Here is a 26,348-nt window from a genome sequence, read left to right on the forward strand (position 1 = left end):
TCGCTCTAAGCAGTCCCATTACAACTGATGTCCCCTAGCCCCGGTGAGATTGGTTTCCCATGTCACTCAACTGTACTTGTGGAGCCATGACCCTTTAGTGGCACTGCAACAACCCATTCCTACCATAGCTATTTATAATAGCTTAATAGTTAAAGTCTCTTGAATCCCGCCACTACAAATATCATACAGCCAAAGAGCAAGTTTGTCAGCCGCGTTTTGCCATTCCCACCAATTGGTGAATTCCCCCAACAGGTCCTATTGCTGTGCTAGTGGTGGGTGCTAATACAGATAACCAGCAATCAAACTTGGCCTTTTGAATGCCAGAACACTTTCTAACAAGTCCCTCTTACTGAGTAGCTAGCATACAACTCAGATGTGTTCAAAGACCATTATGGATAGCTGACCGCATATTGTGAAGAGCTGAGTGACAAACTCACTTTAAATGGCTAGAAAATCAGTCAGATACTGATTTACTGACTGTAATCAGTGGCAAACTAATCCGTTCTACAACAGTATAATATTTAACCAGGTCTTTTGATTCCTGTTGAATTGCAAGTTAAGAATTGCAGTCAGGTGCTCTTTGTTTTCAGAAGTTCAGTTCCTCCAACATAGCTGCAAGAGCGTTAACATAACATTAACTATATAAAAACGCGAAGCACCAAGCATTTCAGGTCTGTCCTCTTTTTGCCTTGTGTAACATGTCAACAAATGCTTGCGTGCAACTCTTGGATCTGACTCTCATTGCGTTCTCACTGCAAATAAACCACTCTACAGTTCCCTCAGAAGGGGACTGAGTCCACCTTTTCTCAAACAATCTCAAACTGGTTGTGTTGGTCCAAGGTTTGATTCCAATAGAATAAACATTGCAGGTGACAGTGCCCTAAATTAAACTATCCAGATGATGGTACTGTATTTCTGAAGCAGAAAATCATTCTTGGGTTCAACTTCACAACTTACCAATGGATAGATTGATTTCAACTTTGACTTCCTGGATAAATGAGATCACCCACAGATTGTGCATTTTCATTTCAAGATGCCACCACAACTGGCTTCTTTCAGTATGAATGAGCAGCAGTTTTACTTCAAGCTCCTTCAACATCCCTGAGCCCCTCACCCTATCTCTAAGCACCGGTCCAGCCACCCTGTTAGGAAAACAAATTTTGTATAAGCAATCTCATTCTTTCGGGCATCACCCAAAGGCTCATGATCATAGGTGAGAGTTGGGTGGTGCTGAGGTGCTGACCTATAGAAATACCTATAGTTCTAACTCTTTAGATTTCAGTGCTGGTGGATTTGGTGACACCTGTACTGGTGTTAACAAGTGTGTTTCAATAATAGAGTTGCGGGCAGCAAACACACCTTGAAGCAGCTACTTTGTCAGAAATGCAACAGAACAGGTGTATCATTTTGTTGCAATAAATAAGACCTGTTTCTTTTATGTCCAATGTCACGCTTTCTTGCATATAATTTAGAATATGGATAAGGTTACAAAATGGTGAACATTAATTGAACATGTGACATGATGCAAACTCTGGTCTCCTGCATGAAAGTCAGATGCTCAACACATGCATTTACCACCCCGAACTCCACTCCATTTACTTCAACTTACATTGACACAGTAGAGTTCTTAAAGCACACAAGGCCAATCTGTCTCAAAAAAAGAGAGACAGATATGAGACACAAGACATGTAAGAAAAGAGGTCCATTAGCCTTCACTTCCCATGCTGAATCTTCCGCTAACTCCCACTGGCCTTCATATATCACCCTGCACTTTACTGAGATGAAGTGACTTTACTGTTCTTGCACCCTGGCTTTTACTGGTCCTCCTACTGGAAGTTTCCTCAAGAGGCCCAGGGGCATACTGGTTAAGCTCCTCCTAATTCTCTGGATTCTCAGTTCTGCAAGAGTTCAACTTGAGCAATCCCAGTTTTTCAAAAAAGAGTGGAGTAAGAAAGAGGTTTTTACATACACACAGTTTTGGAGTGTATATATGGGTTTTGTCAAATGTTCTCGTATTGTAACGTGTGCATGTAACATAGGTGGTTGCATATAGCGTATGTGTGTATGTACTCCCAACTGAGACTAATGTAGCCTATCTACCACAATGCAGGCAAATTTGCCCCCAGATCGAATTAGTTTAACTCCCAGCCTCCACAGACTGCCAAGTCTAACACACAAACATTTAAGGCCATGTGTATGTATGAAATAAAGTGGCGCAGAGATTTACCGTCTCAGAGAATGAATATGCTGTGCTGATGCTGTGTGTAGCTTGCCAGAGGTTTCTATGAGCTTATTATTATCTCAGCATCCCTTCACTTTATCTCCTAAGAGCACATCACAGTTTCAAACCGTCATCCAGCCAGGCTTCACATGCACACTGATACTTTACATGCAGACTCTGATCATGCTTTTCCGCTGTACTGCTCCAGGGAGACATTTCATATTGCAAACCTCACATTCAAATTTCAGTTCACAATGCTAGCTGGGGAACTGCACCCCAGGAAATACTATCAAAAACCTTGATTGCTTGAAAGTTATAGAAAGGCACATAGGTTTGTTACTGACCAGGCAGAGATGTATCTGTCAAAATAAACCAAATGTTTTATTGATATAATCAAAATAGTCAAAGAAGTGTTAATGAAACCAATAAGGGAATACAATGATTACTTTAATTATAAATTTAGCTGAAAAGGCCTTAATACAAAATCTGAAAAATAAGTATTATCTAAAACTGCCAGTCCAACATACACTAAGCAAAACTGGGGAAAGTGAGCTGAGGACACTTGCGGAGAGGCAGACTACACTGAGGAGTGCCCAGGGGTGCTACCACTAATTCACCTCAGGTGTAACGCAGCAATCCTCACAGCAAAATGGTGAAATATACGTGTGTCCCAGTGCTTTTACTCACATGCATAAAGTGTAGGGACCTCACCATGAGTGCCTAGCCTCCCACAATACGGTGCTCTGCTTCAGTGAAAGAACAAACTAAATACAAAAAGAATCAAACAACCCAGTAGGCTCTGACAGTAAATTCAGAAAGAAATCACTCAAAACCTACAAAAAGGGAGAACAGAAATTACCCAGATTCTCCATACTGCATACTAAAGTTAAAACTACTAAAGTTAAAACATTTGCATCATGGCCCTACTCACTACCTCCGGCATGGAACAATAACACAGGACAACAATGGGGTTCCAACACACAATAGCTCAGCCAACACGTCGGATGAATAAATAAAGAAAACAACACAGAGGTCAGTTACAATCACGGACAATACTATGTTGACTTTTCCCTCCTGTGTATTTTCATTAAGCTCTGTTTGGTGTTGTGAGATCTTGCGTTTGAATCCAATCAGTTCACAACTTGAAAGATATTCTAACTTGCATATGAACATACTGTATTTGTTACAGCAAACAAGCAGCCTAATGTGCATGCATTGGCATCAGCTGGACCCATGTGTTGCTAAATGACTTGGCAGCCAACACAACATTGTTTGTCTGAAATAAGTTGCTAGATTTGTGGCTTGTAGCCAGGGTGTAAGAACAGTTGGTAAATCTGGCGTCAAAGTCACCAGGCTGACAATAGTGATAAGAACTGTGTGTACAGTATACATTAAAAGTAAAAGTTTTTACATATGGGGTGACATGAAGAGCAACACAAAGGATATTTAATGTCAGTTAGGTCTGTTTACATAATAATACATACACTTTTGGGATATAATCTAAGGAAACCTTGTGTTACAAGTTGGAAAGTCGTTAAAACAGCTCTTCAGAATTTTTCAAAACTGTCCCGTCTCTGCAGTCCAGAAAAGCAGCAGGATAGTTTCCCAACTGTTGACTTTCCACTTAAATAATAAACCAGAGGCAGGTTACGCCACACAGACAGGAGGAAGTGGAAAATGCTGTCTAACCTCTTTCACTCCTCCTCCCCTCCTCCCAACAGTGCAAATGATCACACACCCACACGTACACACACACTCTAACACCTCCTGTTGCAAGAGTGTTCACCCAGGCTGGTAGACATTAACTCCCAGTGAGACACAGTCAGACTGATATGACTGGGAAGAGGCAGAGACGGGCATGACTACACTTACAATCAGTCTCTCTCTCATTCATTTTTCCTTTCAGCACGCTTGATCAGATAAGATCTGCCTCCATCTACCATGCAGTCAATAGCCGTGCTCTATAATCACTCTATAATTGTGGCACTTTTAGATCATCCTTACTCTGACCCCATTTACACTGTAAGGCGAGGCAAGTTTATTTATACAGCACCATTCAGACACAAGGCAATTCAAGTGCTTTACAGACGCATAGAAATACATTCAAAATAAGACATTAAGAAAACAGCTGTAGCCTATTCTTGTGTTTTTGGCAGGTAGCTGTCCAATATTGTTTGGACATATTGTTTGTTTTCAAAACCCAAGTAAGAAGGTGACGTAGATAAAAGACACATATACACACATTCATCATGACTGAACCAATCACAGCAGTGCAACTCAAAGCCACAGTCAGAACAGTTTCCAGTCATTTCTCCTTCCCCATTTGGTGTTCCTCATTCCTTCATTCAGTCCATTCATGAACTCTGACTGATTCATCTGCCAGCTTCGGCATAAAGGAAATTTGTTGTTCCTGTTGAGTGACTGTGTAAACAGTGATGGGGTTAAATTTTTTTAATGACTTTCGTTTACTGACTTTCCGTCCGTCAGGGGTGGAACGAGTAAACTGGAAGCCAAAGTATCTAGCGTAAAGTATTATCCATTCACCTCCATTGTGTGGGGTGGAGGCAGAAATCTCAAGACCATGTACAATTTCCCCTCGGGGATCAATAAAGTATTTCTGATTCTGAAATAAAACCAAAAGTATCTGTATGGCTGTAGATACCACGAGAGGGAGGACAGAAGGGAGACAGAGACAGAGACACCACTAAAGGGAAGTCAGATAATATGTTAGGTGAACCAACCCTTTAAAATGTGCAAAACAGATGTACGTTAAAGCTGCATTGATTTATGTTTCGGCCACTTGGCCACACAAAACACTGACATATTATCAGCTTGTAACGTAGATATGGTGAACATGTTAGCAAACAGTTGCCTATTTACACATCCAACAACATTATCGTGTGGAGTGGTGTTTGTGTCACCTGATGAATGGAAGTCCAATATTCTCTCTCTTTAGCTCTGTTTTTGACTCCACCAACTCCTGAGGGAAATATCTGTCTCTTTAGCTGCTAAATGCTCCACTATGTTCACCAACTAGTTTTTAACTGGGTCTGTCTGCTGTTTGCTGCTGAGAAGGTAGTGTACAGTGGTCATCTTCATCGGAGCCTTTTCACTAAAAACAGCTGCCTGCTGCTGCTGGAAACCAGGTTGATGAGAGCCATGAGACTGAACCAAACCAGTAAAGTTGTGGGCCGTAAAACCAAAACAAGCAGAAAGAAGCTATAAAGGTGCAGAGAATTGAGGAGAACTACAGGTTTGAGATAATTCCCTGTGAGAAAACCACTACGAGTGACACCTTCAACATTACGCATTTACGTCATTCAATATATCATTTCACTCCAGCTGTTTGGTAGATTGAACACTTTAAAATATACTGCAGTAGAAATATTTCTTGATTACATGAAGAATATGATCTTTTGTTTGCAGGTTCCCATTTGTCAGTGGCATTAGTGAGGGAGCAGTTGAAAGTCCAGCCACACTCACTCTGCTAGTTAACATGAGGGCAAAGTTGACCTGATTTTTTAAAATTCCCCTTTAATCACAGACCAAATCATTTGTAGCATTCTTCTGAGTATTTAGCAGCACAGGACTCAGCACTCATACTGGGCCTTATTTATGACTCATATCAGCTATTCTGAAGTGCTTCAACACTTGTGTATGACATTAATTCCTAATCTTTTGTGAAAGTGCTACCCCAGAGGTGGCAAAGCGCTCCCACCCTGTCTTTATGGCTCCTGACTCAGGAGTTCATGTTACAGGAACTCTCACGTTTTCCAGTCAGCTGTCTTTCAGCAGCAGGAACAAAGTTCACAAGTTCTTAAACCTTTACCTAATACCAGAGTTTACCTAAAAGATATTTTGTCTATTTATTGTACATAAAAAAACACAAAATAATGAACAGTAAATGGGGTAAACATTACAGAAACAAGTTAAGGACTTGTGGAGTCACCGTCCCAGCATGAACCACAACACTAAAACATGAAAGAATCAAAATTAAAATGTCTCTGGTTGGACAGATCAGGAAATACAGCAGAATACACATTTTGCGTCATCTGTAAACTTAGCGAGTAGATTGCATAATTAACTGGGACTGAGTACATATTCTGTAGAAGTGCCACCATGATTATCGGTCTTTACTCATTACTTGCCTTGATTATTGATTAAGAGTGAAATGCCTTGACAACTATAGAATGGGTTACCATGAAGCTTGGTACAGATATGAATTGCAGTATTTTTGGTATCCCCCTATTTTTCACTACTCTAAGGTCAAAACATTCAGCAAAATGTCTTGACATCAACAAGATGGATTGGCACAAAATGTAATGCATTCAAGATGATGCATCCTAATGACTTTGGTGATCCCAACTTTTCACCTAGCGCCACCGATGAATTGCCATGTCATGCTGGCCTCTAAATGAACTGTAGTAACTTTTAGTGACTATTCCTCTAGCGCCATAATCAGGTCAAATTGTCCAATAATTTTAGTTTATGATCAAATACCTGCAAAACGAATTACATTCCCATCAGCCTCAGCTGTACTTTGTGTGTAGTGCAAATGTTAATGATAATACGCTAATTAAAGTTGTGAACATGGTAAATATTATACCTACAAAACATCATCATGTTAACATTGTCATTGTCATCATGTGACGTTAGCATTTAACATGCTATGCCTAAGTACAGCCTCATAGAACTGTTAGTGTGGCTTAACACTATGGAAAAGATTGTGTTCATGGGTGAGATGATGAAAAGATTGTCCTCGTTGTTAATAGAAGCCAACACTGACAGTGCTGACAATACTAACTCTGCAGCAACCACCATGGCAGACTGTGATAGGCTGAGAACACCTGTCAAAACAATATAACACAAGTCATCTTATCAGTCCTGAAATCAACTTAATGGAAGAATGGTTCATGAAGAATTACCAAACATGATCAAATTAACTACTGAGATCCTAACTTGAAATATTGATTTATAGTTGGTACTTTTTTAAGTAGACTTCAAAACAGTTGAATGATGAAAGATTTATTTTCAGTGAGCGTACAATGACAACTAGCGGTACTACTGCCTAAACCACTTTTGTATTTCCTCCAGTAGTTGTAGTTTAAAAAAAAAAAATCAAAATATATCAAACAAATATGAATAAATAAGTATTGCTGCAAATTATGTTTATGGAGTTCTGACTTAGATCACAGGTGATCCTACCAGTACAGTCATATTTGTCTTTGCGTCTCAATCAGCTGTATCTCACACCATCAAATTCACACTGAAAGATAAGCTTTCAAACTAGTTGACATTTAATGTCAAGAAAGAAAAAACAATGTATTTTCAAAATAAATATGTTTTAATAGTTACACTAAAAACAACAAAAAGAGTATTAATATTGTAAAACATTTTACAGTACCAATAAATATATTAATGTGAAAATATACTAAAAATGTGTGGCTGTACAAACTCAAGAAAAAGTCTGTAATTTAAATACAAATAGAATGTTGTCATGATCAGAGGACTGGAGAGGTACTGAGCCAGCAGCCGGTCTCAGTGAACAAACTCTCAAGCCTCTAGTTTGAAGGTGGCAGCACAGAAGGTTAGTTCACATGAACAGCAGTGGCACAGCTGGCGCTAACAGGAACACAGGTATGATTCATCAAAAGAGGTGTCATAATTCAATGGAAAAAGGACTTAAATCTGAGTCTAAAGTTAGACTCAAAGTCAGTGAGTCTATTCCTGACAATATTGTACGGAGAAACGCAGGTAGTACAATTAGTAATTCACACCTTTGAATTAATAATTTGTGCACTCAAGTGAGTCATTTGTTCCTTAAAATATATCAAAGTATCAAAGTTAGTGCAGCAGTAAGAACTGAAGTTGAAGGTTGTTGTGGCTGCTCCTGTCAGTTAGGGAGGAGTGTTTTTACTAACTTAATTCCCAAATGAATATCATTAAGTCGTTAATTTCACTTGTCTTTGTACTGTAAACACTCACTATGACATACAGTTTACATTGGGCGTTGTTTCAGCACTCCTTGTTTACTCTTTGTTGGCTAACTTTGACAGTTGGCTGCACACATGCTGCTGTGTGGAATAAACAGTGGACAATGTAAGGAACTGATTTCTGACTGAGATATATAGATGTATATAACTGTATTTAAGGTTTTAGCTATTAATAGCGTTACTTTTTTACAGTATTTTCTAGGATTGTTTTGGTTCTGTTGTTGAATTTAAGGGTAGAAATAATTCATTTGAGCACAAGTTATTCATTACAGAGCACAAATTACTAATTCATGTCCATGTGTTATTATCTCAAGGACATAAATACTTTGCACAATACTACTAATTATACTTATAATTAGACTTTAAAATCCATTTAACTTATATATAACATCAGTAAAGAATTAAAATCTTCCTATTGTAACTCAAAATGTTTCTTCGTCACACACTATTGCAACTTAAGAGAACTTTATATCCTATTTTTTCTTCATCATATACCTCTGTTGTGGCTCGTCAAATAGGAAGGTCTTTTTCTCATTAAGCATCAGTTCAACATTACAGGAAATGTTTTGTGGTACGTGGTAGTATCCTACATTTGGGAGTAAGGACATTATGTTAGCGCCTGGGTTTAACTCAGAAAAAACACTGTGCCAGTTTACCACCCTCAGACTAGAGTCCTCAGTCCGATGGGACAGTCTTCACTAAATTAGGTCTGAGCTGAGCAGCAGCAATGAGACTCTTTCAGTCCTCCATATGACGTGTCTTCGGGCCCACAAGTGCAAAACCACATGTCCAGCCCCCCAGTCCAAAATGAAAAACACCTGTGTTGGTGCATCATTCACACATACGTTGGTGGCTGGGGTTTCTATCGGTCAACAGGCCCACTGTGATCCCCCTTTGGCTGGTTAAAAACGCAGCTTTAATTTAAATCAGGAATGTCAAAGCATTGTCTTTCAGTCCTTTTTCCCACTAAAAAAGGAGTCTACAGTCATACATGTTCTCCATTCAATCTCTGGACAGATTGAAAACAGTTGAGTACAATCAAAAATAACCTTAACACTGCATATAAATATCAGAATACAGAATACTGAACATATTCTATAAATAGGATGTAGTGTACTAGACAAAGGGATATCTAGTAAGTATATACAGATCATTTATGATGAACTGCTCTGTTGTGGATGCCTATTTCTTTGGAACACACATAAAGCCATTAAATAAAGACATTTCTACAGTGAGGTGCTGATCTGATCTGTGATCAGCTACTTCTTGTCTCCATATATACCTACAGTAATATCCCTTTAGACAGTCTGGTCTCAAGACATTTTGTGACAGAAACACAATACCTCAAAATGTAAATAATAAACTCTGTGCACAAAAAGAAAGACAAATCTACTTTCCCACCAGGGAAGGGTTACATGAAGGAAGCAGGACCAGAGACAGGTAGTGGTTTGTTACCTTTAACCCTGATGGAAACTTCGATTTCCTATCCTTAATTCCAACATTCAAAGTGGTTTACTAGCCTACACTTAAGGATATGCCTAATCCAATTTTAACATGACTAAAATATTTATATTTGCCAAAACTTCACCATTGGCTAGGATTTAGTCCAGTTCTTGCCATCGACACGTAACCCTTCCATGAGGGAAGAAGGTCATCTTCACATTATCCGTCACCACGGCACGTAACCTGCGTCCAGTCACTTCAGGAAACTCTGAGAGACTTTTTAGATGTCAGTCCGTACAGTGGAGTCAAAACTTCACATCATGTCACAGAGGGAGACAGTTGTTGGACCTGCCGTTCAGTTCAAGTACAACAGGCGTTCCTCCTCTCGTCCTTCTTCTGCCTCCTTATCCTCCCTCTGTTTCCTCTGAGTCTCTTCTGTCGGAGTCCGGAGGCGAGTTCTGCTTCTGCAGCACTGCTCCATGAAGTTATGGTCACCAGTTTTTATTACTAAGAAATATTCATATTCACAGCAGACCAGCATCCAGTGAAATGTTACATAAAATAAAAGATTTCTTCTAGTCTTCTACCCATGAGCAGAACACCACTGAAACATTTCCCATTCACACGCCAGTGGCGCATTCGTTTCGCTTTAAATAGTGTCTTTTTATGTAGCAGCAATACACATTGTCGATGTACTTATGGTATATGTACATATATATTAATCTTCAGGCTGAAACAGACAGTGGCAAGATCTGTGTCCAGAATGTCCTGTCCTGCGTCGTCGTTTCGCGTCCTTGCAGGGAATGCATCCTCATGTTTCAAAGTGCGGTGCCAAGAAAATAATTCCTTCATAACAGTGTTGCTGGTCTCATCTCCTCGGTTTGTCACATCTGTGGAGGAGAAGATGGAAATCTAGTTAAGTGACAAGCAGCAAACTGGTTTTACAATCTCGTCTCACAGAATATGATGAGCAGATGTCTTGCACATATCTCCTCCATGCAAAAAAAGGGACTATATAGAGACAGGGGCAGAAAAGGAAGCAGAAGTGCATAGTGAGGGAGGTTGGGGGGTGGGTGGTAGATGATCTGGATCAGTTTCCACCTCATGGTATTTTTTCTGCTGTGTAGGAAATGTATTTTTTTCAGTAAATTTCAGTACTTTTTTGAAATTGAGTAAAACATGAACACTTGATTTATCCTTAACCTCAAGTTTTCATGTCACTATGTTGTCTGAGACTGTGGTAGCTTAGGGTTCAGGAGGCAGGGCTATAGCTGGAACTGGAGGTTGGCATTGAGTGGCGTGGTGGGGGTGAACAGGCATCCCCCATCCTTAGGTCCCCTTCACTTTCTCTCCTGAACACTGAACAGCCAATTGGAATCATGTAAGTGATCACTCCACCCAGAAGTGTGTGGCTCTCTACATCCAAAGCAGTGTGGGGGGTCCCTCGGGGGTCAGAGGTCATGGGAGTAGCTGGGTCAGGAGAGGTCAGCCTTGTTAACTAGAGGAAGCAGCCCCAGCACCTCTCTATTTGGCTACGTGCTGCACACAGTCAGGATGATGAGTTTAACTCCACTCATTAGTATTTGAGTGCTTTTTACTCATGAACAGAGCCAGTGAATGTGACATGCAAGCAGCAGGAACACTATCAGCATTCCATCATCCACAAACCTCAAAATAACAACAATCATTGCATGAGGTCTTTATTTGACTCCTTGTCTACTGGAAACAAGATTAAATTCACTTCCCTTACAGGTAGATACATACACTATATGATCACTGGCAAGTAAAAACCTTGTATCCGCAAACTGGTGGTTTTCTTGATTTCAAAAAACGAATGGAAAAAGTATATTTACATTTCTTCTAGAGCTATCTGGCCAAGAAAAAAGGTTCTTAACACTCAAGATCCACTAACTAACGTTTTCCCCAAGACGTTTCAGCCTTATCTCATGGTCGTCATCAGCATAGTAAAGAGAACTGAGCAACCACTATCCTCCTATGAAGACCAAGAACGCTCTGGGACTAAAAAGGTAGTAAATGGACCGTGTGTCAAGATTTTTCAGGTTTTATTATTTATAGATTATTCAGATACTGGTCTGTGAGATTTCTGACTTCACCCCAATACAAGAGGTAAATATCAGGAAACAAGTGAGAGAGATGGGGACGTGACATGCAACAAAGGTTCCCAGCCGGAGTGAAGCCGGGGACATTGTGGTTATGTGATATGCATCTTAACCATTCGCCAGGAGGCCTTGAAAAATTGGAACTACTTTCTATTGAAGAATTAATCCCTATGGAAACTGCTCACAGTGAGGTCTATGTATTGTTAAGAGTAATGCGGAAACAGTTTCTTCTTTGAGCACCACAAATGAAATTGCCTTCACCAGTATTGTATTTGGGTGGTAGAAAGGGGATATCTTAAAACTTGGACAAATAAAATCAAAACGGTCTGCAAAGTTAGATAAGTTAGATACCACCAGAGGTAAGTGGGGAAATATGGGTGAACTGAATATATATAATCTTATTTCACCAAAAACATCTTTGAGACACAAGCTTTTCACTCAATAACAGGTTGTGATAATGGAAAAGATAAACAAATGATGAAGTCCTTGTAGAGATTACTTGCTGGTTGCTTCATCCAGACTGACCTAACATAGAATGTGTGTGTCAGGGAGTTTCTAACCACTTTTATAATGAATATTGCCAATGTTTTAAGTCTGAGCTGAATAGTGTCGTGCAAACAGTTACATGTAATATTTTAACCATTCAGACTGGATTAAAGTAACATTTTAGTGGTAATCTCAAAACTTCATCAATACTTAAATCTGATGTGACTGTTGCATCTGACAAAAGACAATGCAAGCACAGAGAAGCACGGAGCTGCCACATTCCCATCTACAAACGCCAACACAACATCAAAAAGCAGGGCGAAGCATGCATTTCTCAGCAGAAATCCATCTGTGCATGGGCGGAGAGACAGGTGGGAAAAAAAGGAGATTCAAGGCACGCTGTTTATCGTGTATGTATGGTAAACAAACCTGCAAGTTCTTTCGTTTAACTCAAGTTGCCTGGACTTGCAGTCTAATTGTGTGAATTTGCAGGAACATTTACAGGTGAGAGGGTCCTGCACAAACAAGCGCTTTCTTCTCTCTGAGCAAGGCGCACAGTGGCTGCAAGGGAAGCAAAAAGGGAGAAACAGAGAGAGAGAACTAAGCTATAGAGCGAATTCTGCAGGAAGGGCAGACACAGACACTCATGCAACATCCCCTCCCCCTCCTCACACCCCACCCACCCCCAAGATCACTTTGTAAAGACAGCGCATTTGTGACTGTTTCAGCTATAAGACTAATACATCAAATCCAATCAATACAAATCAATGCTATGGACAAAATATTGAAATTTACATCAAGGTTTTTCTTTGGTAGGAGCAAAGGCAATTCTAGACAACAGCAGATGATTCCAGGATTTGTCAAATACCCATCATCAAAACCTTAAGTCAAGCAGCTGCAGCCAAAGCCAACTGAGCAAACTGCTCCAACACTTTATAATAAATCCCAGAGGGGTAGATGCTGCAATGTGATTGAGGCAGAACAGTGACCCATAACAGGCACTCAAAGATGAAAAATCTGAAAGATGAAAAACATCTAATAGTTTGAAGTTGCTGTAGTATCTGTTACAGTGTTCAGCTTATGAGATGGAAGGTCACACCAGAGACACAACAAGGACAAAAGTAGATATATATGGGTAGTTACTATGGGGCAACAAGGAACTATGCTTTGTCTCATTGAACCAATTTTGCTTTGCACAACACACATCCACGCAGCAGGATCAATTCTGTATCACTTTCTAGACCTCCTGTATGAAAACAAGAGCAAAGCAACCCAAAGCAGAACTTATCAGAGAAGCTCTCAAGGCTGCAATGATCTTAAGCTAAACACACTGCTGGTCTGTACTTTCATTCTGAACTGTAGCTGCTGTGGCCATATATCATCTGAAACAAAAGGAAACATGGCAACAGATAAAAAAAATCCCAATCATGGAGTAGAAGCAGCAAGCACTTATCAGTGCAGCACACTACAGACCAGCAGACAGCCTTAAAGATAACCATTCCTCATACAGATAATATGACAAATGCCGTGGCAACTTCATTTAGCTGCCATAGAAATGGAATAAATATTGAAGGACACAGGTAAATGGAGCCTGTGTACAAAAGGTTAATTTAGAAGATAGCAAAACGTTCTTTGGTATCAACCATCAAGAAAGATACCATGCTGATGCCAAGACATACTGAAGCATCACCTCAACAATCCTGCTGGTGTCTCTGGCTTTCGACTCTTTCGACCCAAACAGGAGGTAATCAACCAACAGAACATCTGCTCTAACCTAGTCTCCTCATTAATAGGGGTGGATATTGATCCACAGCACAGGACTGTGCTAGGTGTATCAGGATGTATGCTCCTGTAACCGACTGCATGAACGAGCACATCCTCTTTATAGCACCTCTACTCCACCCTGCCAGGGTAAACTAGCTGCATACGTGTACAGTGACAGGCAGACATCCAACAAGGCCGGATGAAGCTCAACTCAGTTCAGCCCCATGACAAATGGGTTTGACTTAGCTAACATGATCCCATCTCTCCTCCACCACTCCATCAGCTTTTAACCCACCAAGGCACAGACACACACACTCCTCTTATCCAATTAAACAACCTGACCAACCGCTGAGAAGCCTCAAGACACACACAAACCACATGCATACGTCAAACACACACACAACCCTATGTCAACTGTGACAACGAGTGAGTTCTCTCAACGAACGACACCCAGCTCGGCTCCGAGATCATCCTCTATTTACGCCACTAAAAATAAAAATAGGTTAACTGCATGACACCTGTTGCTACGATTAGACTGGGGAAGTAGCAGAGGGTCGAGGGTCAGATTTGTGCAACTGGAGCCAGAGTGCAGACAGCAGCGGGTGGTCTGAAGCCAGCCGGCTACGCCTCAATCACTCACGCTGTTATGGTCGCACCATAAAGCACTAAACCTGCTGCCATAAAAAGAGCATGCTCAAAGTGTGAGAGCCCTGTAAAGATAGGATCTGAAGGAAGACCCAACTCTGGAACACCCCCCCCCACACACACACACACACACACACACACACACACTCCCATCCTCTATAACAGATGACAAAGCAGAAGAAAAACATAGAACACGTACTTACTATTCTTTCTTTGCTTGAACATCTGGCTTTAGTCTGAAATAAAAAAGATGATTTAGATTTTTGCTTTTATTGCATCACTGTCACTGTGTGTGAAAGAATGTGAGGTCTATAGTCTCTTACCTGCAATCACACTTTTGATGCTCTGAGAAACTTAAGTCAATAGTATGTCGCGTTACCATTGGTCTAAACCGCATTACCTTGAAGAGAAACAGAGGACATAACAAGGCAAGGTTTAGATTAAAACAACATCAACATTACTTTGTGTAACTCACAGTCTAAACACTACAGCCCTGACCGCTCTGTAACCGAACGGCTCGAAGATGTGAACCGTCTGTGTTACTGTACGTCCCTATACTTCTTCAGCTGACATCCATGACAAACTGCAGGCCTTGTCGGAGACCCAAGGGGCTTTGACCACACAGACACACTGTGTAAACACACTGTGTTGGTGTAAACAACATATCTGAGATGCCATGCCTTCACTTTCTCTGCTCTGACAATCCAGACATGCACCAAGTGTACAAAACAAAGCCCTGGCCTGACAACTATGCTTTTCATAGTGCTTATCTCAAGAATTACAAAGAGCGACTAACCCTACCTGTTTGAGAGCACAAGTTACTGAAGCTACTAAATTGTGCTCTAAAATTAGACAAATTAATCTTAACACAAGCTTTTTCTTGAACTTACAACAGCATTTCATGGTCTCATCGGGGGGTGGAGTTTGCTCAGTTTTCATGGAGATGGCACAGGCATGGAAATTCAGTCACGTAATACTATACAACTCCATACTTGGATCACATGATGACAACTGAGCCATCTCCATGACAACCAAGCAAACTCCATCTGCTGATGAAGGCCATGAGATGTGGTTGAAAGTTATGGAAAAAGCTAGTAAATGGACATTGTCTAAAGATTATTTTGTCAAACTACTACTTCCATGGTCAAGAATACATTTTTATGCATAAATCAAAAACATTTTCACTTGAATGAATACATTGTGTGCACAAATTACAATTAACAGGTGTTGTTCTAAGTAATATTGTCTACTTGAGTGCTAGGATGAAGTCCCATAGTTGTCCATGAATATGGTGTCTATTTATTTCAGCAGTTAAGTTCAACAGGAGACCCCGGTCGTCCCCAAGGCTCACCTGCAGCGTGATGTTGCGGGTTTCCGTTGGAACACACTCCATTGCTTCGTCACTGCAGCAGCCTCCACAGCGGTTGAGGACCACGCAGGATGGGATGTAGGTGTGTTCAGTGTCCTCCGGATACTCTTGGAAGATGTCCACCAGCACCTCCCTAGGCTGACACATACTCTTGGTGATGACTTCCGTGAGAGGGATGACTAAAAAAGAGAAGAGGATTGATCATCATCATTATCGCCATCATCTTTATAGCCAGTGAGAAAAGTGATTAGATTAGATTAGTTTTATGTAACAATGGATACATATCCAGCCCAACTTCCTGTGTTTTTCAATATACAGCTATCACTGCTTGTTTTTTATTGGTTAAGAAGAGAGCACTTGTTTATCTTTTGCCACAGACATTTATTTCCGAACTGGTGCCCAACAACATGACAAGCTCAGCAAGCAAACAGTGCCACAGATCTGTGACCTGAGCAGAAACAATGACATTTTAATGCCAGTGATAATCTTAATTGTAATTAGTAAAAGTAGAAGAGGTTAATTTCTAAGACCACCAAAAATTACAAGCAACCCACATTTAGGAGTAAACAACTCATTGACATTGAAGGGGTTATTTCAGTGGAAGTAATTACACTAAAGCAGCTACACAGAAAGATGTCACCTTGACTGAATTGATAAGGAGAAACAGCACTTCATGTGAATGTGTGACCTTGGAATTAAATCTACTGCAGGTGGAGTGTGGATGTATACTGTGTAGCAAGTTTAACATCCCCTCTGCACGCTTTTACAACATGACACACAAGCATCAGAACAGAAAGCTCCACGTTTTGAAAACAATGTCACTTAGAATCCTATAATATCAAGATCAAGACTTAATGCCAGCCCTCTCTGTATTTCCATCCTCTGTGCAGCCTAGAATAATCCACCCCACAGTCCCAGCGACCCCTTGCTAACTCCTGACCCCTGGCTTGTCAGAGCAGTGACCTCAGGCACTATGGCGCCAGGGTTCACCTCTGCCATGTGACCCCAGGAAGCCCACCCTTGTGCAGGCTCTGCCTCTGGACTAATGCTACAGACTGACTGTGTGCCAATTACCTTCATGATTTTTTTTTGATTCTACAAATAATACACTGATCGATCCTTGAGGTCTTTGAGTATTTAAACCATCCTGTCCACGGAAGTCACATTACTTTAGCTGAGGCATGATGAGGACTGTTGAGTAAAATCAGATCAGATCACAGTGGAAGCTGCTTAGACATCTGATATAGAAAGAATAATAATAAAGACATTCTGACTGGCTGTGGTTAGAAGGAACCTCCATCATGTCAAAGGTGGACACACAAAATTGTATCTCTCCACTTCTATAATGAATGGATGCAGTTTTGGCTCGTGACCTGGCGAGCAGACATGAGCAGCACCTACAGAGAGCTACTGGAGAGACTGGCTGTGTTTGGTTCATGAGACTGTCAGCAGACAACAGCCTCATGTCAACACACTCAACTGGTTCTACCTCCTAACCAAGGTTGCAAAGATTTGCTCTGTATTACATCATCATTTTATAGATAAGGCTGGTGCTACTCTCTAAGTGTCTCACCAAATCTCATGTGCAGACTCAAACCAAGAGTAAATGTATCTACTAATACTTATTGTGTGTGTATTACAGCCTGCTATATCGTCTTCCTCTGTGCCATAAAAAACTACACTGTTGCACTGGGTGACATGTCGCCTAATCACGAACAAAAAAGTCTTAACTCAAGGTCCACTTACTACTTTGTTTCAGGATTAGGTTTAGGGTTTTAGCTGAGGTGGACTTAACAAGTCATACCAATAACGGTCCAGACCACAGTCTTATCTCAGTGTATATGACAGGTGGTGTGATCTCTGACAGTATGGCTGTGTGAAGGTCAGCAGCATGCAGATGGAAGACTTCCTGCTCCTCCACAAACACTAACAATAACCTCACAACTTTTCCAGTGATGCTGTTTGTGGTCTGTGTCTCCATCCATCACCAACCAACAGGTCCAACCTTGGCCTCATCACAACAGTGTCACTGTCACACAAACATGAGTACGGCATTGAACCAAGGCTGACTGTCTGCTCATATATTGACTGTGTTCCTCCACCACAGATTGGTGGAAAAAAACAGAAACACAAAAGATGTACTGTGTATTATTGCGGAGGCCTTGACTGATGTCCACATTTTCTCTCACATTAACTCTCGTTTTGAAATCGGCCCCACTTTTATGGCGACTCCAAAGTCCCAAAACAGACCTTTCATCACTGGGAACTTTGATTGCTGTCTTCTCTATACAGAAAAACAATCCTCAGTTTATACTGAGGAACAAAAAAACTCTCCACATGTCAAAGCTTCGAACGAAAAGAATCTAATAAGTCTAAGGCAGAGCAAATACAAATGTTCATCACATGTCCACTAGGTGGCCCTATGGCCATCTGGCCTGCACACAGAAGAAAATAATTCTTTATATGACACAGCTCTGTTAAAGATAGAAAACTTACCCTCATTTTTACTCTTCTCCACTCCCTTGTTAATGCTGGCAGTCTGTAAGAGATGCACATCAGACCAGGTGTTAAATATTTCTCATCTGCATACAGCATTGCCTCTATAAAAACGTCATGACCATAAAACAAATCCAAATGATCTGTCTCGTTAACTTTTACTGTACACATCGTAGTATGACAGTATGTAAAGGTTTTTATTTTCATTTTACAGGCAGCTCATTACACCAAAAGATGATCAGGGCAGCCAAATCACCATTCTAATGACACTACTTACCATGACATGAGGTATGATTCATCATTAAGACTGACATCAGAGTAAAGATGTCACAAGAGTGTTGCACACTAAAAACATGGTTGTTATAGGCTTTAATCTCCATTCCATTTCTGCTTGTTAACAAGTGCAGTCAGATGCATCGTATCTGTCAAGTCACGAACACTGAGGAGCAAGGCTGATTTACCTTCAAAATAAAAGCGTTGCAGCCTGTTGCTCAACCAGTTAAATGTAATGTACTGTATGATAACTAAAAGATAATAAAATTACATTTAAATGGAAATTCTCCCCGCCCTCATTGCCACTGCTATCGCAAGCAAAGCACTCACCATAGCAGACCCCAGCCACCCCCTGAACTCACACTACTCCCATCCGGCCACAGATACAGATCTTGGATCTGTAAAAAAAAAAGTAAGAGCTTCGTGCGATAACACTCAAATGTTTTTGTGGCTGTACTCTGTTCTTTGTGGCTATGTTGTTGTGTTAGTTCCTTAATTGTTCTTATGTGTGTACAGGTTATGGAAACAAATTTCCTCCAAGGAAAGACAATACATTATCGATCTATTCCAGCAATATTCCAACAATTAACTGGTCATACATGTAAAACAGGCCACATTTGATGTCTATAGTGTATGGAAGTGGTGGTGTGATAATATTTACATGTCACTTCCAATTCCAAGAATGTCTTCACAGGCAAAAAAGCATGCATTAATTTCTAATGATTCACTCCAATTCATCAAACTGCTTGAATGTGGCTTAATTTTATTTTGAAAGGTATAACAGGAAACGACCTTTGTTTTTATCGTAAAAACCTGACGTGACGAGTCGGCATCTCTTCGAGATCTCCGTTCACCTTATGTGGCTGCTGTAACCGGCAGAGATATTGCGTGAGAAAGCGGGTCGGCCTGTGTGGGAACGAGGTGGGCATCATGCAGGGCGGCAGGACAGGAGAAACCGGGTCTCAGCTTCCACACACTCCAGATCACCGTGGGAAAAAAATAAATACTGGGACTAAACCCTGCGGCTGAATAGCAGAGGACTACAGAGTTCCAACTACACTAGGCGTTTAGCTCTCGTGAAGGCGTGTCAGGCAGAACTCCATTGAGAAATATCGCAGTTTAATGCACACTCTCCGAAAATATGACCAGGTATAACATTAGTAATGAATGGGGACGTTTTGGGGAATCTTGTCGAGTACCATTCAATTCGGCACATAGGTTACCCAGAAAACAGCATTAATTTAATCCAGATAACAACTTTTTATGACTTCTTCCCACGACACCCAGGTTAGAGGGTCGTAGGCGACGAGAAGCACGCCAAAATTGAAGCTTTATTTCTGCATAACTAGGTAGGCTCAACTAATTGGCCGAAATTAAATGATTGTCTTTGAATCAAAAGACACTCTTGATGCTATTATTTTACCAATTAATTCATCAATTTTTTTTATCTCTGCACTTCTTAAAGCAAAGCAAATCTTAAACTGGCCGTTTTTTAAAAAAAAGAATCTGGCTTTGCAAAGAAAAGAAGGGCATACATTGAGGCTTTTAGATCAAACAAAAAAGAAAATGCTGATAGTTTACCCACAGGCAAATTAAGATTCATAATACATTTGTCCGTATTACACTTTCAGTTATTATAACTGACCAACATGTTTCCCTGCATGTTTATTCATTATGAATGTCAGCTCTTTGTGCAACACTTAAATAATAAATACAGGTGTCTCCAAGAGAGAGCTGTTTAGCTTTAAAGGCACGTGTGAAAAGAGAACAGACGTCCCTGTCTAATTATTAATACTAGCACTAACTAAGCACATAAACTCAGACTCACCTTTACAGTGGATAGGTGAAGAACTGCTGCCAAAAGGATTTGTACCAAACTGACAACAAAGTTCATGATTGTAATTCCGCACAATGAGTCTTGAAATCTCTGCGGTCGTGGAAGAGTCAAAAAAATATCAACAAAACAACTCGCACTCAGTCAAAAAATAAAAAATGAATATTTTAAAAAACCGCGGCAAATCTTGGCTATAGCAAAAGCAAATCCATATCTTCCACACGCATGTGGCACGTTCACAGGGACCAGTCCAGTGTCTCCCAGCAGCGCTCCTCTGGAACCCTTACCATCCAACAAGCCTCGCTCATCCAGAGACAAAGACACTATGATGGGTTCTAAAATCCACGTCGGACCCGGGACCTCGGGGATACAGTGATCCTCCAAAAATGACAGTAATAATGTTCACAGTGGATCAGCTCACCAACTTTACGCACTGGTGTTTGTCTTTACGCTCATTGATCCCACAACATGACGGCGTATGTGTGTGTGTGTTTGCCGGTATATAGTGATCCTTTAGCTTTCTCTTGCAAACCTCTCCTCTTTGTGTTTCTTAATTAGTGTCCGTTCCCGTGCTGTGCCTCGGCTTCTTTTCTCTCTATAAAGCTCTTAGAGGGAGCACCGACATCAGCTTTTCCCGGATCAGCAGCGGTACCAGCCTCTCTCGTGTTCTGTCCCCTCTAGGCGGCTTCATGCGTTATTAAATGTGGCCGAGTATCAGCGGTCAGACAAGACTGCTGGAGGCGGGGCGGCTGGGAGGAACCAATGGCAGAGGTGGGTGGGGGGTGCACGATCTGGGATCTGGACCTTCTGTTCACTCACACACGAGACACTCTTCATTGATGACATACTGTATCATTTTATGTAGTTTCAGTGAAGCTCTTGAATTTGGCTCCTTTAAACATCATGACTTTTTTTGCTTGAGCTTGGAGTTATTTGCTAATCTGCTATGTTGACCACTGTCAACTGGTAATGAGAAATATAATAAATACTAATAATGACAACAATGGTAAAATACTAAACAAGCATCAAAGATCATTATTACAAAGCAATTAAAGCAAAAAAGAATGCCGATCATTTATAGAATAATCATGCAATATACATTAAAATAATCTATAGTTGAGTACTTTCAAATTATAGGTTTATAGGTTATGTCGATATGTTTTTATATTGTATCTGTACAAGTTACTCTTGATGTGTCTGTTACTTTTTCAATAAATATGAATACATAAATATGAATATCAATTAATGAAATTAATCACATAGTGTATAATTTCTTAGTTCATCCCACTGTGATATTTCGTTTTTTTTTATCACTTTCTTTGACTCAGTGACACGCCTAATTACGGTGTGGTAGCCTATGATATTATTTCCTTTCAGCTTAAAGCCGCACTAGGTTTTCAAGTCATCTCCCAATGGCAGCTTGGGGTTAACTGTTTGAGTTATATGACTAACCCAGAGTTTTCCATTTGGAAATTCCATAATTTGAAAGACTTTGTCACCAAGAACAACATTTCAGAGAGCCCTCAGTATCATAGTTACTCAAGATGCACATCTGTTTTGTAACAGCCAATACATTTTTAAAGCTACACTAAACAATATTTTTATATTAACAATGAATAAAATATGTGTTAGGTGAAAGGTGTCACTTATAGTGACAAGCCCACAGAGAATTATCACCAACCCTGCAGTTCCTCTTTACAGAGCTCTTTCAGCTTGATTTGGTTTTATGACACATTAGTTGCTCAGCAGCAAACAGCAGACAAACACAGTTAGCAGCTAAAGAGCCATCTTAGATTAGCAAGATTCTAGCCTGGGAGCCAGATGAATCCTTCAGACAGATTTCCATCCAGCCTGGTTGGGCCAATCACAACGGTTTATCTAATATGGGGTGGGTATAAGCACTCTAGAGTCATTTTCTAAACAACCAAGATGTAGAGCATTCTGAAGTCGCTATCCCGTCAGGATTAAACAAACTGGAAGGTAGTTCACATTACGTACAAATGATAATTGTGTCGGCTTCTAAATCATGTCACGCCAAAAGTCTGTGTATTATTTTGAAGTAGAAGCCATCTGAATTTGATGTTGGAACTAGCCTAGCCTAGCAGCCTACCGATACGTCACACAGTTTCATTGCTCTGATTGGTTGTAGCATCCAGAGGCATTATGGTCTGCCCGTTGATAACACCCCTTGGAAATACAAAATGAACGGAGAGCTTCCAGACTAATGTGCATTTGCGAATTGGTCTGGCCAGGCTTGCTAGATTCATCAGATGGATACAAACACCACTCCAAATGAATATGTCCCGTGTCTGCTGGATGTGTAAATAAGCAAATGTTAAGCAAACATGTCCACCATAACAACTTGATATAAGATATATATATGTCTTTGATGTGTTTGCAGCTTGTTGTGTTGTTGATGCAGGTTTAAGTAACAGCTTCAAAAATCACAAAGCAAGCTGCTAGTTAACAATAAATACTAAGATGGCATTTTTGTTTTCTTTAATGTGTTTGCCCTCTAGTGACCATTAGGAATCCCAGCAGTATGTAAGCCTGCACAAAAATTCCAGGTTCATACACCTGGTTTACATAACACTGCTGACACCATGTAGGGGGCTCTATGATGCTGTGAGCACATGCAAATATAAAGATGGAAAACACAAATGGTGACTTTGTGCTGTTCCAGTTAGAAGGAAATTGAATTCCACCTCATTGCAACATGACTGCTTTCTGAGCAACCCTGCCCCTCTGACTTTCTAACTGACACTTTTTTTTTTACATTTTCAATGAACCTTTTTTTTTCATAGGACTATATCTATATATGTCTGTAGTCCAGACACTAATTTAGTCCTCTCAGCTTCTATAACCGGTCCACTCAATCTCTCTGCCCCACTATAACTACTCCACTCAGCCTCTGTGTCCCACAATAACCGGTCCATTCAGCCTCTCTATCCCCACTATAACCAGTCCATTCAGCCTCTCTGTCCCACTATAACCTGTCCACTCAACCTCTCTGTCCCACTATAACCAGTCCATTCAGCCTCACTGTCCTACAATAATCGGTCCATTCAGCCTCTCTATCCCCACTATAACCAGTCCATTCAGCCGCTTCTTCTCTGCTGCTGCTGCTGCTGTGTCGACTGTCTTCTGCTCCATTTTCACATGGTTTATCAAGACTTTTTCATGTGACTTTGATTTTTATTCTGTCGGGATCACAACTTGAAATGTATGAAGTACAATGCTTGAGGTAATACTTACTTGAGTACAAGTAAAACTACAAATTAAAAAAAATACTCAAAATACAACTCTGTTACAGTAAGGACAGTAAATGTAATTCATTACTTTCACCCCTAGCAGCACATTTAAATTATATAATGACCATTTTTAAATGACAAATTTTGACATTTGGGCTGCTACATTCAAAAATATATTCATAGATTAATTAATTCAAATATATTAAACTCAACATTACAGAAAAATAAACACTTGAAAATATGCGTATTTATATGTTGCTCTGCATATTATGTCTTGTCCATGTTCAATTGCCAAATTATTTCTATTAGGAAATGAACACTATTAGGAAATGAATACTACTACTAATAACTATTTACAGCTGAGTTGTTCCTCTAACTGAAAGAGTGAAGATGACATTCAACAGTTAAAGATGAATACATGCAAGTGCGGACTGGGATAATAGCCCAGGCCAATCTAAGCCTCTTAGGTAACATTTACGGTTTTTCATCTTTCCAATTAAAGTTGATAAAAAGTAAAAATAACAAATCGAAACGAGTGAAAAAATATTTTTTTTATCAAACATTAAATCAGACATGTAAAATAAGGGTGCATACATGTATAATTATTTACCTATCCAAAGATTCTTATTATTGTTATTACCTTTAAGTTATACAAGAAATAAACACACTTTGTGGCTAAGGAACTCATCTTATTTACTTAAAATATGTCCTAAATTGTTTGTGACACCACAAAATCAACAACTCAAACACTCAAATTTGTCCTGAAAGCACACACACAAACAAATAAAACGCTACCAAAACCAAGAGGAATTATGGCCAATGTATGTAAATAAGACCCAGATTGTAAAATAATACATACATTTTGGATTAATCTTTTACAAAGAATATTAAGAACCTTTAACACAGGATGAACTAACTAACTCAACTGAACTTCCACACTGAGTGTCAGTACTGACACTGTCCCAAATACACAATGTGTCTATTATATATATTTTTCTTTTAACAGACTGAGTCACAAATGTATTAAAGTGTTACTATGGAGTAATATCAATCTCAGCGAGCAGATGAAACCATGCGGGAGGCAACCAATTTTTAATATGAATGATTATGAAGACAACTTTCATTTTGAGGTTCTGATTGTTGAAAGCATTGTCCCAGCCTCTGATCTTCAGCAGAGTCTGGCCTGCTCCCATTCAACTCGGCCCTGTTGTCCCATCACAGAGATGGCTCACTGCTCCACTGAAGCCACTCCACATAGTTTCCATGGTTCCTGCCCTCTCTAGCCTCCTTCTCTCTCCACTGTTGTCTTTTCTCCACTATGTCATGAGCAGAGGGAAGGCTCTGCACCTTTTTGTGTTAACTAGCTACCCTTGAGCTTTGAAAGATGTTTCTAGATCACTTTAACAAGAAATTGTGCCCTCAGGCTAGTCTGACTTGAACACAGACATTGTCACAAACATTTCCTGACAAATAGAGCAGCTAAAGATATTTTTTGTTGAAAATCACTCACAGAACCAGATGAAATTTGTTAAGATAATAATGTGCTTCAAATTAAGTACTTTATGGAGAGCAATTCATAACAGCAATGTGTAATATGCAAAAAATAAAACATACCTAAAAGTCATATAAAAACAACAAAACATCCTATGTTTGTAGAACCCAATCAGATCGATTATGTGTGTGGTGGGACACCAACACAACTGTTTTTTGGGTGGCTTCACAGTTTTAAATTACATTCTTTAGCCCATTTTAAAGTATTCATTTGGAATAGTACAGCCCAGTGGCACAGGCAGAAATTGTATTTTGGGTGGGCCAATACAAAAGTTTATGAAAAATTAGAAGAAGAAAAAAGAACAAACATAGACTAAATGAAAAACGAGCGACCAGTTTACTTTGCAATGGTCTGCATCACAAAGGCAATAACAGCAAAACACTGCCTATCCAACAGAGCATCAGTCACAACAGTATGGACAAAAAGTGTCTTTTAGGCTATAGCCACAGCCGGCTGTGCATTGGCTCTACAGCCACTGTTAATTATATTTTATTGCACACTGTGGCAACTAAACATAAATCCAGACAACAGAGAAAGTGTTAACTGTTGCATCAGTACCGGTCAGCTCACAAATCAGCACAATTTAAAGAAAACTGCGTCCTTACACTCTATTCCATCAAGAAAACTATATCACTTCAATGAGAAGCATCTTGATTTTCCATTATTGACTGTGCAGGGAAATACATACACATTTGGCAGTGAACGTGTTTTTTGAGTTTATTAAATACTGCGATCTGACAGCAGCAGAAACGATGAGTGCGTCTCCCAATTGAGAGACGCTGTGCGAAAGAGGCACAGCAGCGTAACTTCATGGATTATTTTAAATCGCCACTCTGACAGAATCGGTCAGGATCTAATGTTGATCGATGTTCTTGTTCTGCACAGCCAAATGGTCTCTCTC

The 26,348-nt window shown here is 40.1% G+C and overlaps 1 protein-coding gene across 4 annotated transcripts; it reads right to left on the reverse strand.

The window, feature by feature from the left end:
* Positions 1 to 10,440: 10,440 nt before the first annotated feature.
* Positions 10,441 to 20,891, reverse strand: vegfaa (vascular endothelial growth factor Aa). 4 transcript variants are annotated; one of them, XM_070911662.1, is made up of 8 exons: positions 20,639 to 20,891; positions 18,538 to 18,580; positions 17,415 to 17,438; positions 16,024 to 16,220; positions 14,996 to 15,072; positions 14,876 to 14,908; positions 12,693 to 12,824; positions 10,526 to 10,547 (listed from the first exon to the last, which is right to left on the reverse strand). In XM_070911662.1, the coding sequence occupies exons 1-8, from the start codon at positions 20,702 to 20,704 to the stop codon at positions 10,526 to 10,528; spliced, it is 594 nt and encodes a 197-aa protein (XP_070767763.1). In that variant the 5' UTR covers positions 20,705 to 20,891. The 4 variants fall into 4 exon arrangements, with proteins under 4 accessions (XP_070767764.1, XP_070767763.1, XP_070767762.1 ...); XM_070911661.1 differs by lacking the exon at positions 17,415 to 17,438; XM_070911663.1 differs by lacking the exons at positions 12,693 to 12,824; positions 17,415 to 17,438 and having other exon boundaries at positions 10,441 to 10,547.
* Positions 20,892 to 26,348: the final 5,457 nt, after the last annotated feature.

Source organism: Enoplosus armatus, chromosome 9 (assembly GCF_043641665.1).
Source record: "Enoplosus armatus isolate fEnoArm2 chromosome 9, fEnoArm2.hap1, whole genome shotgun sequence".
In the NCBI taxonomy this organism is placed as follows: Eukaryota; Metazoa; Chordata; class Actinopteri; order Centrarchiformes; family Enoplosidae; genus Enoplosus; species Enoplosus armatus.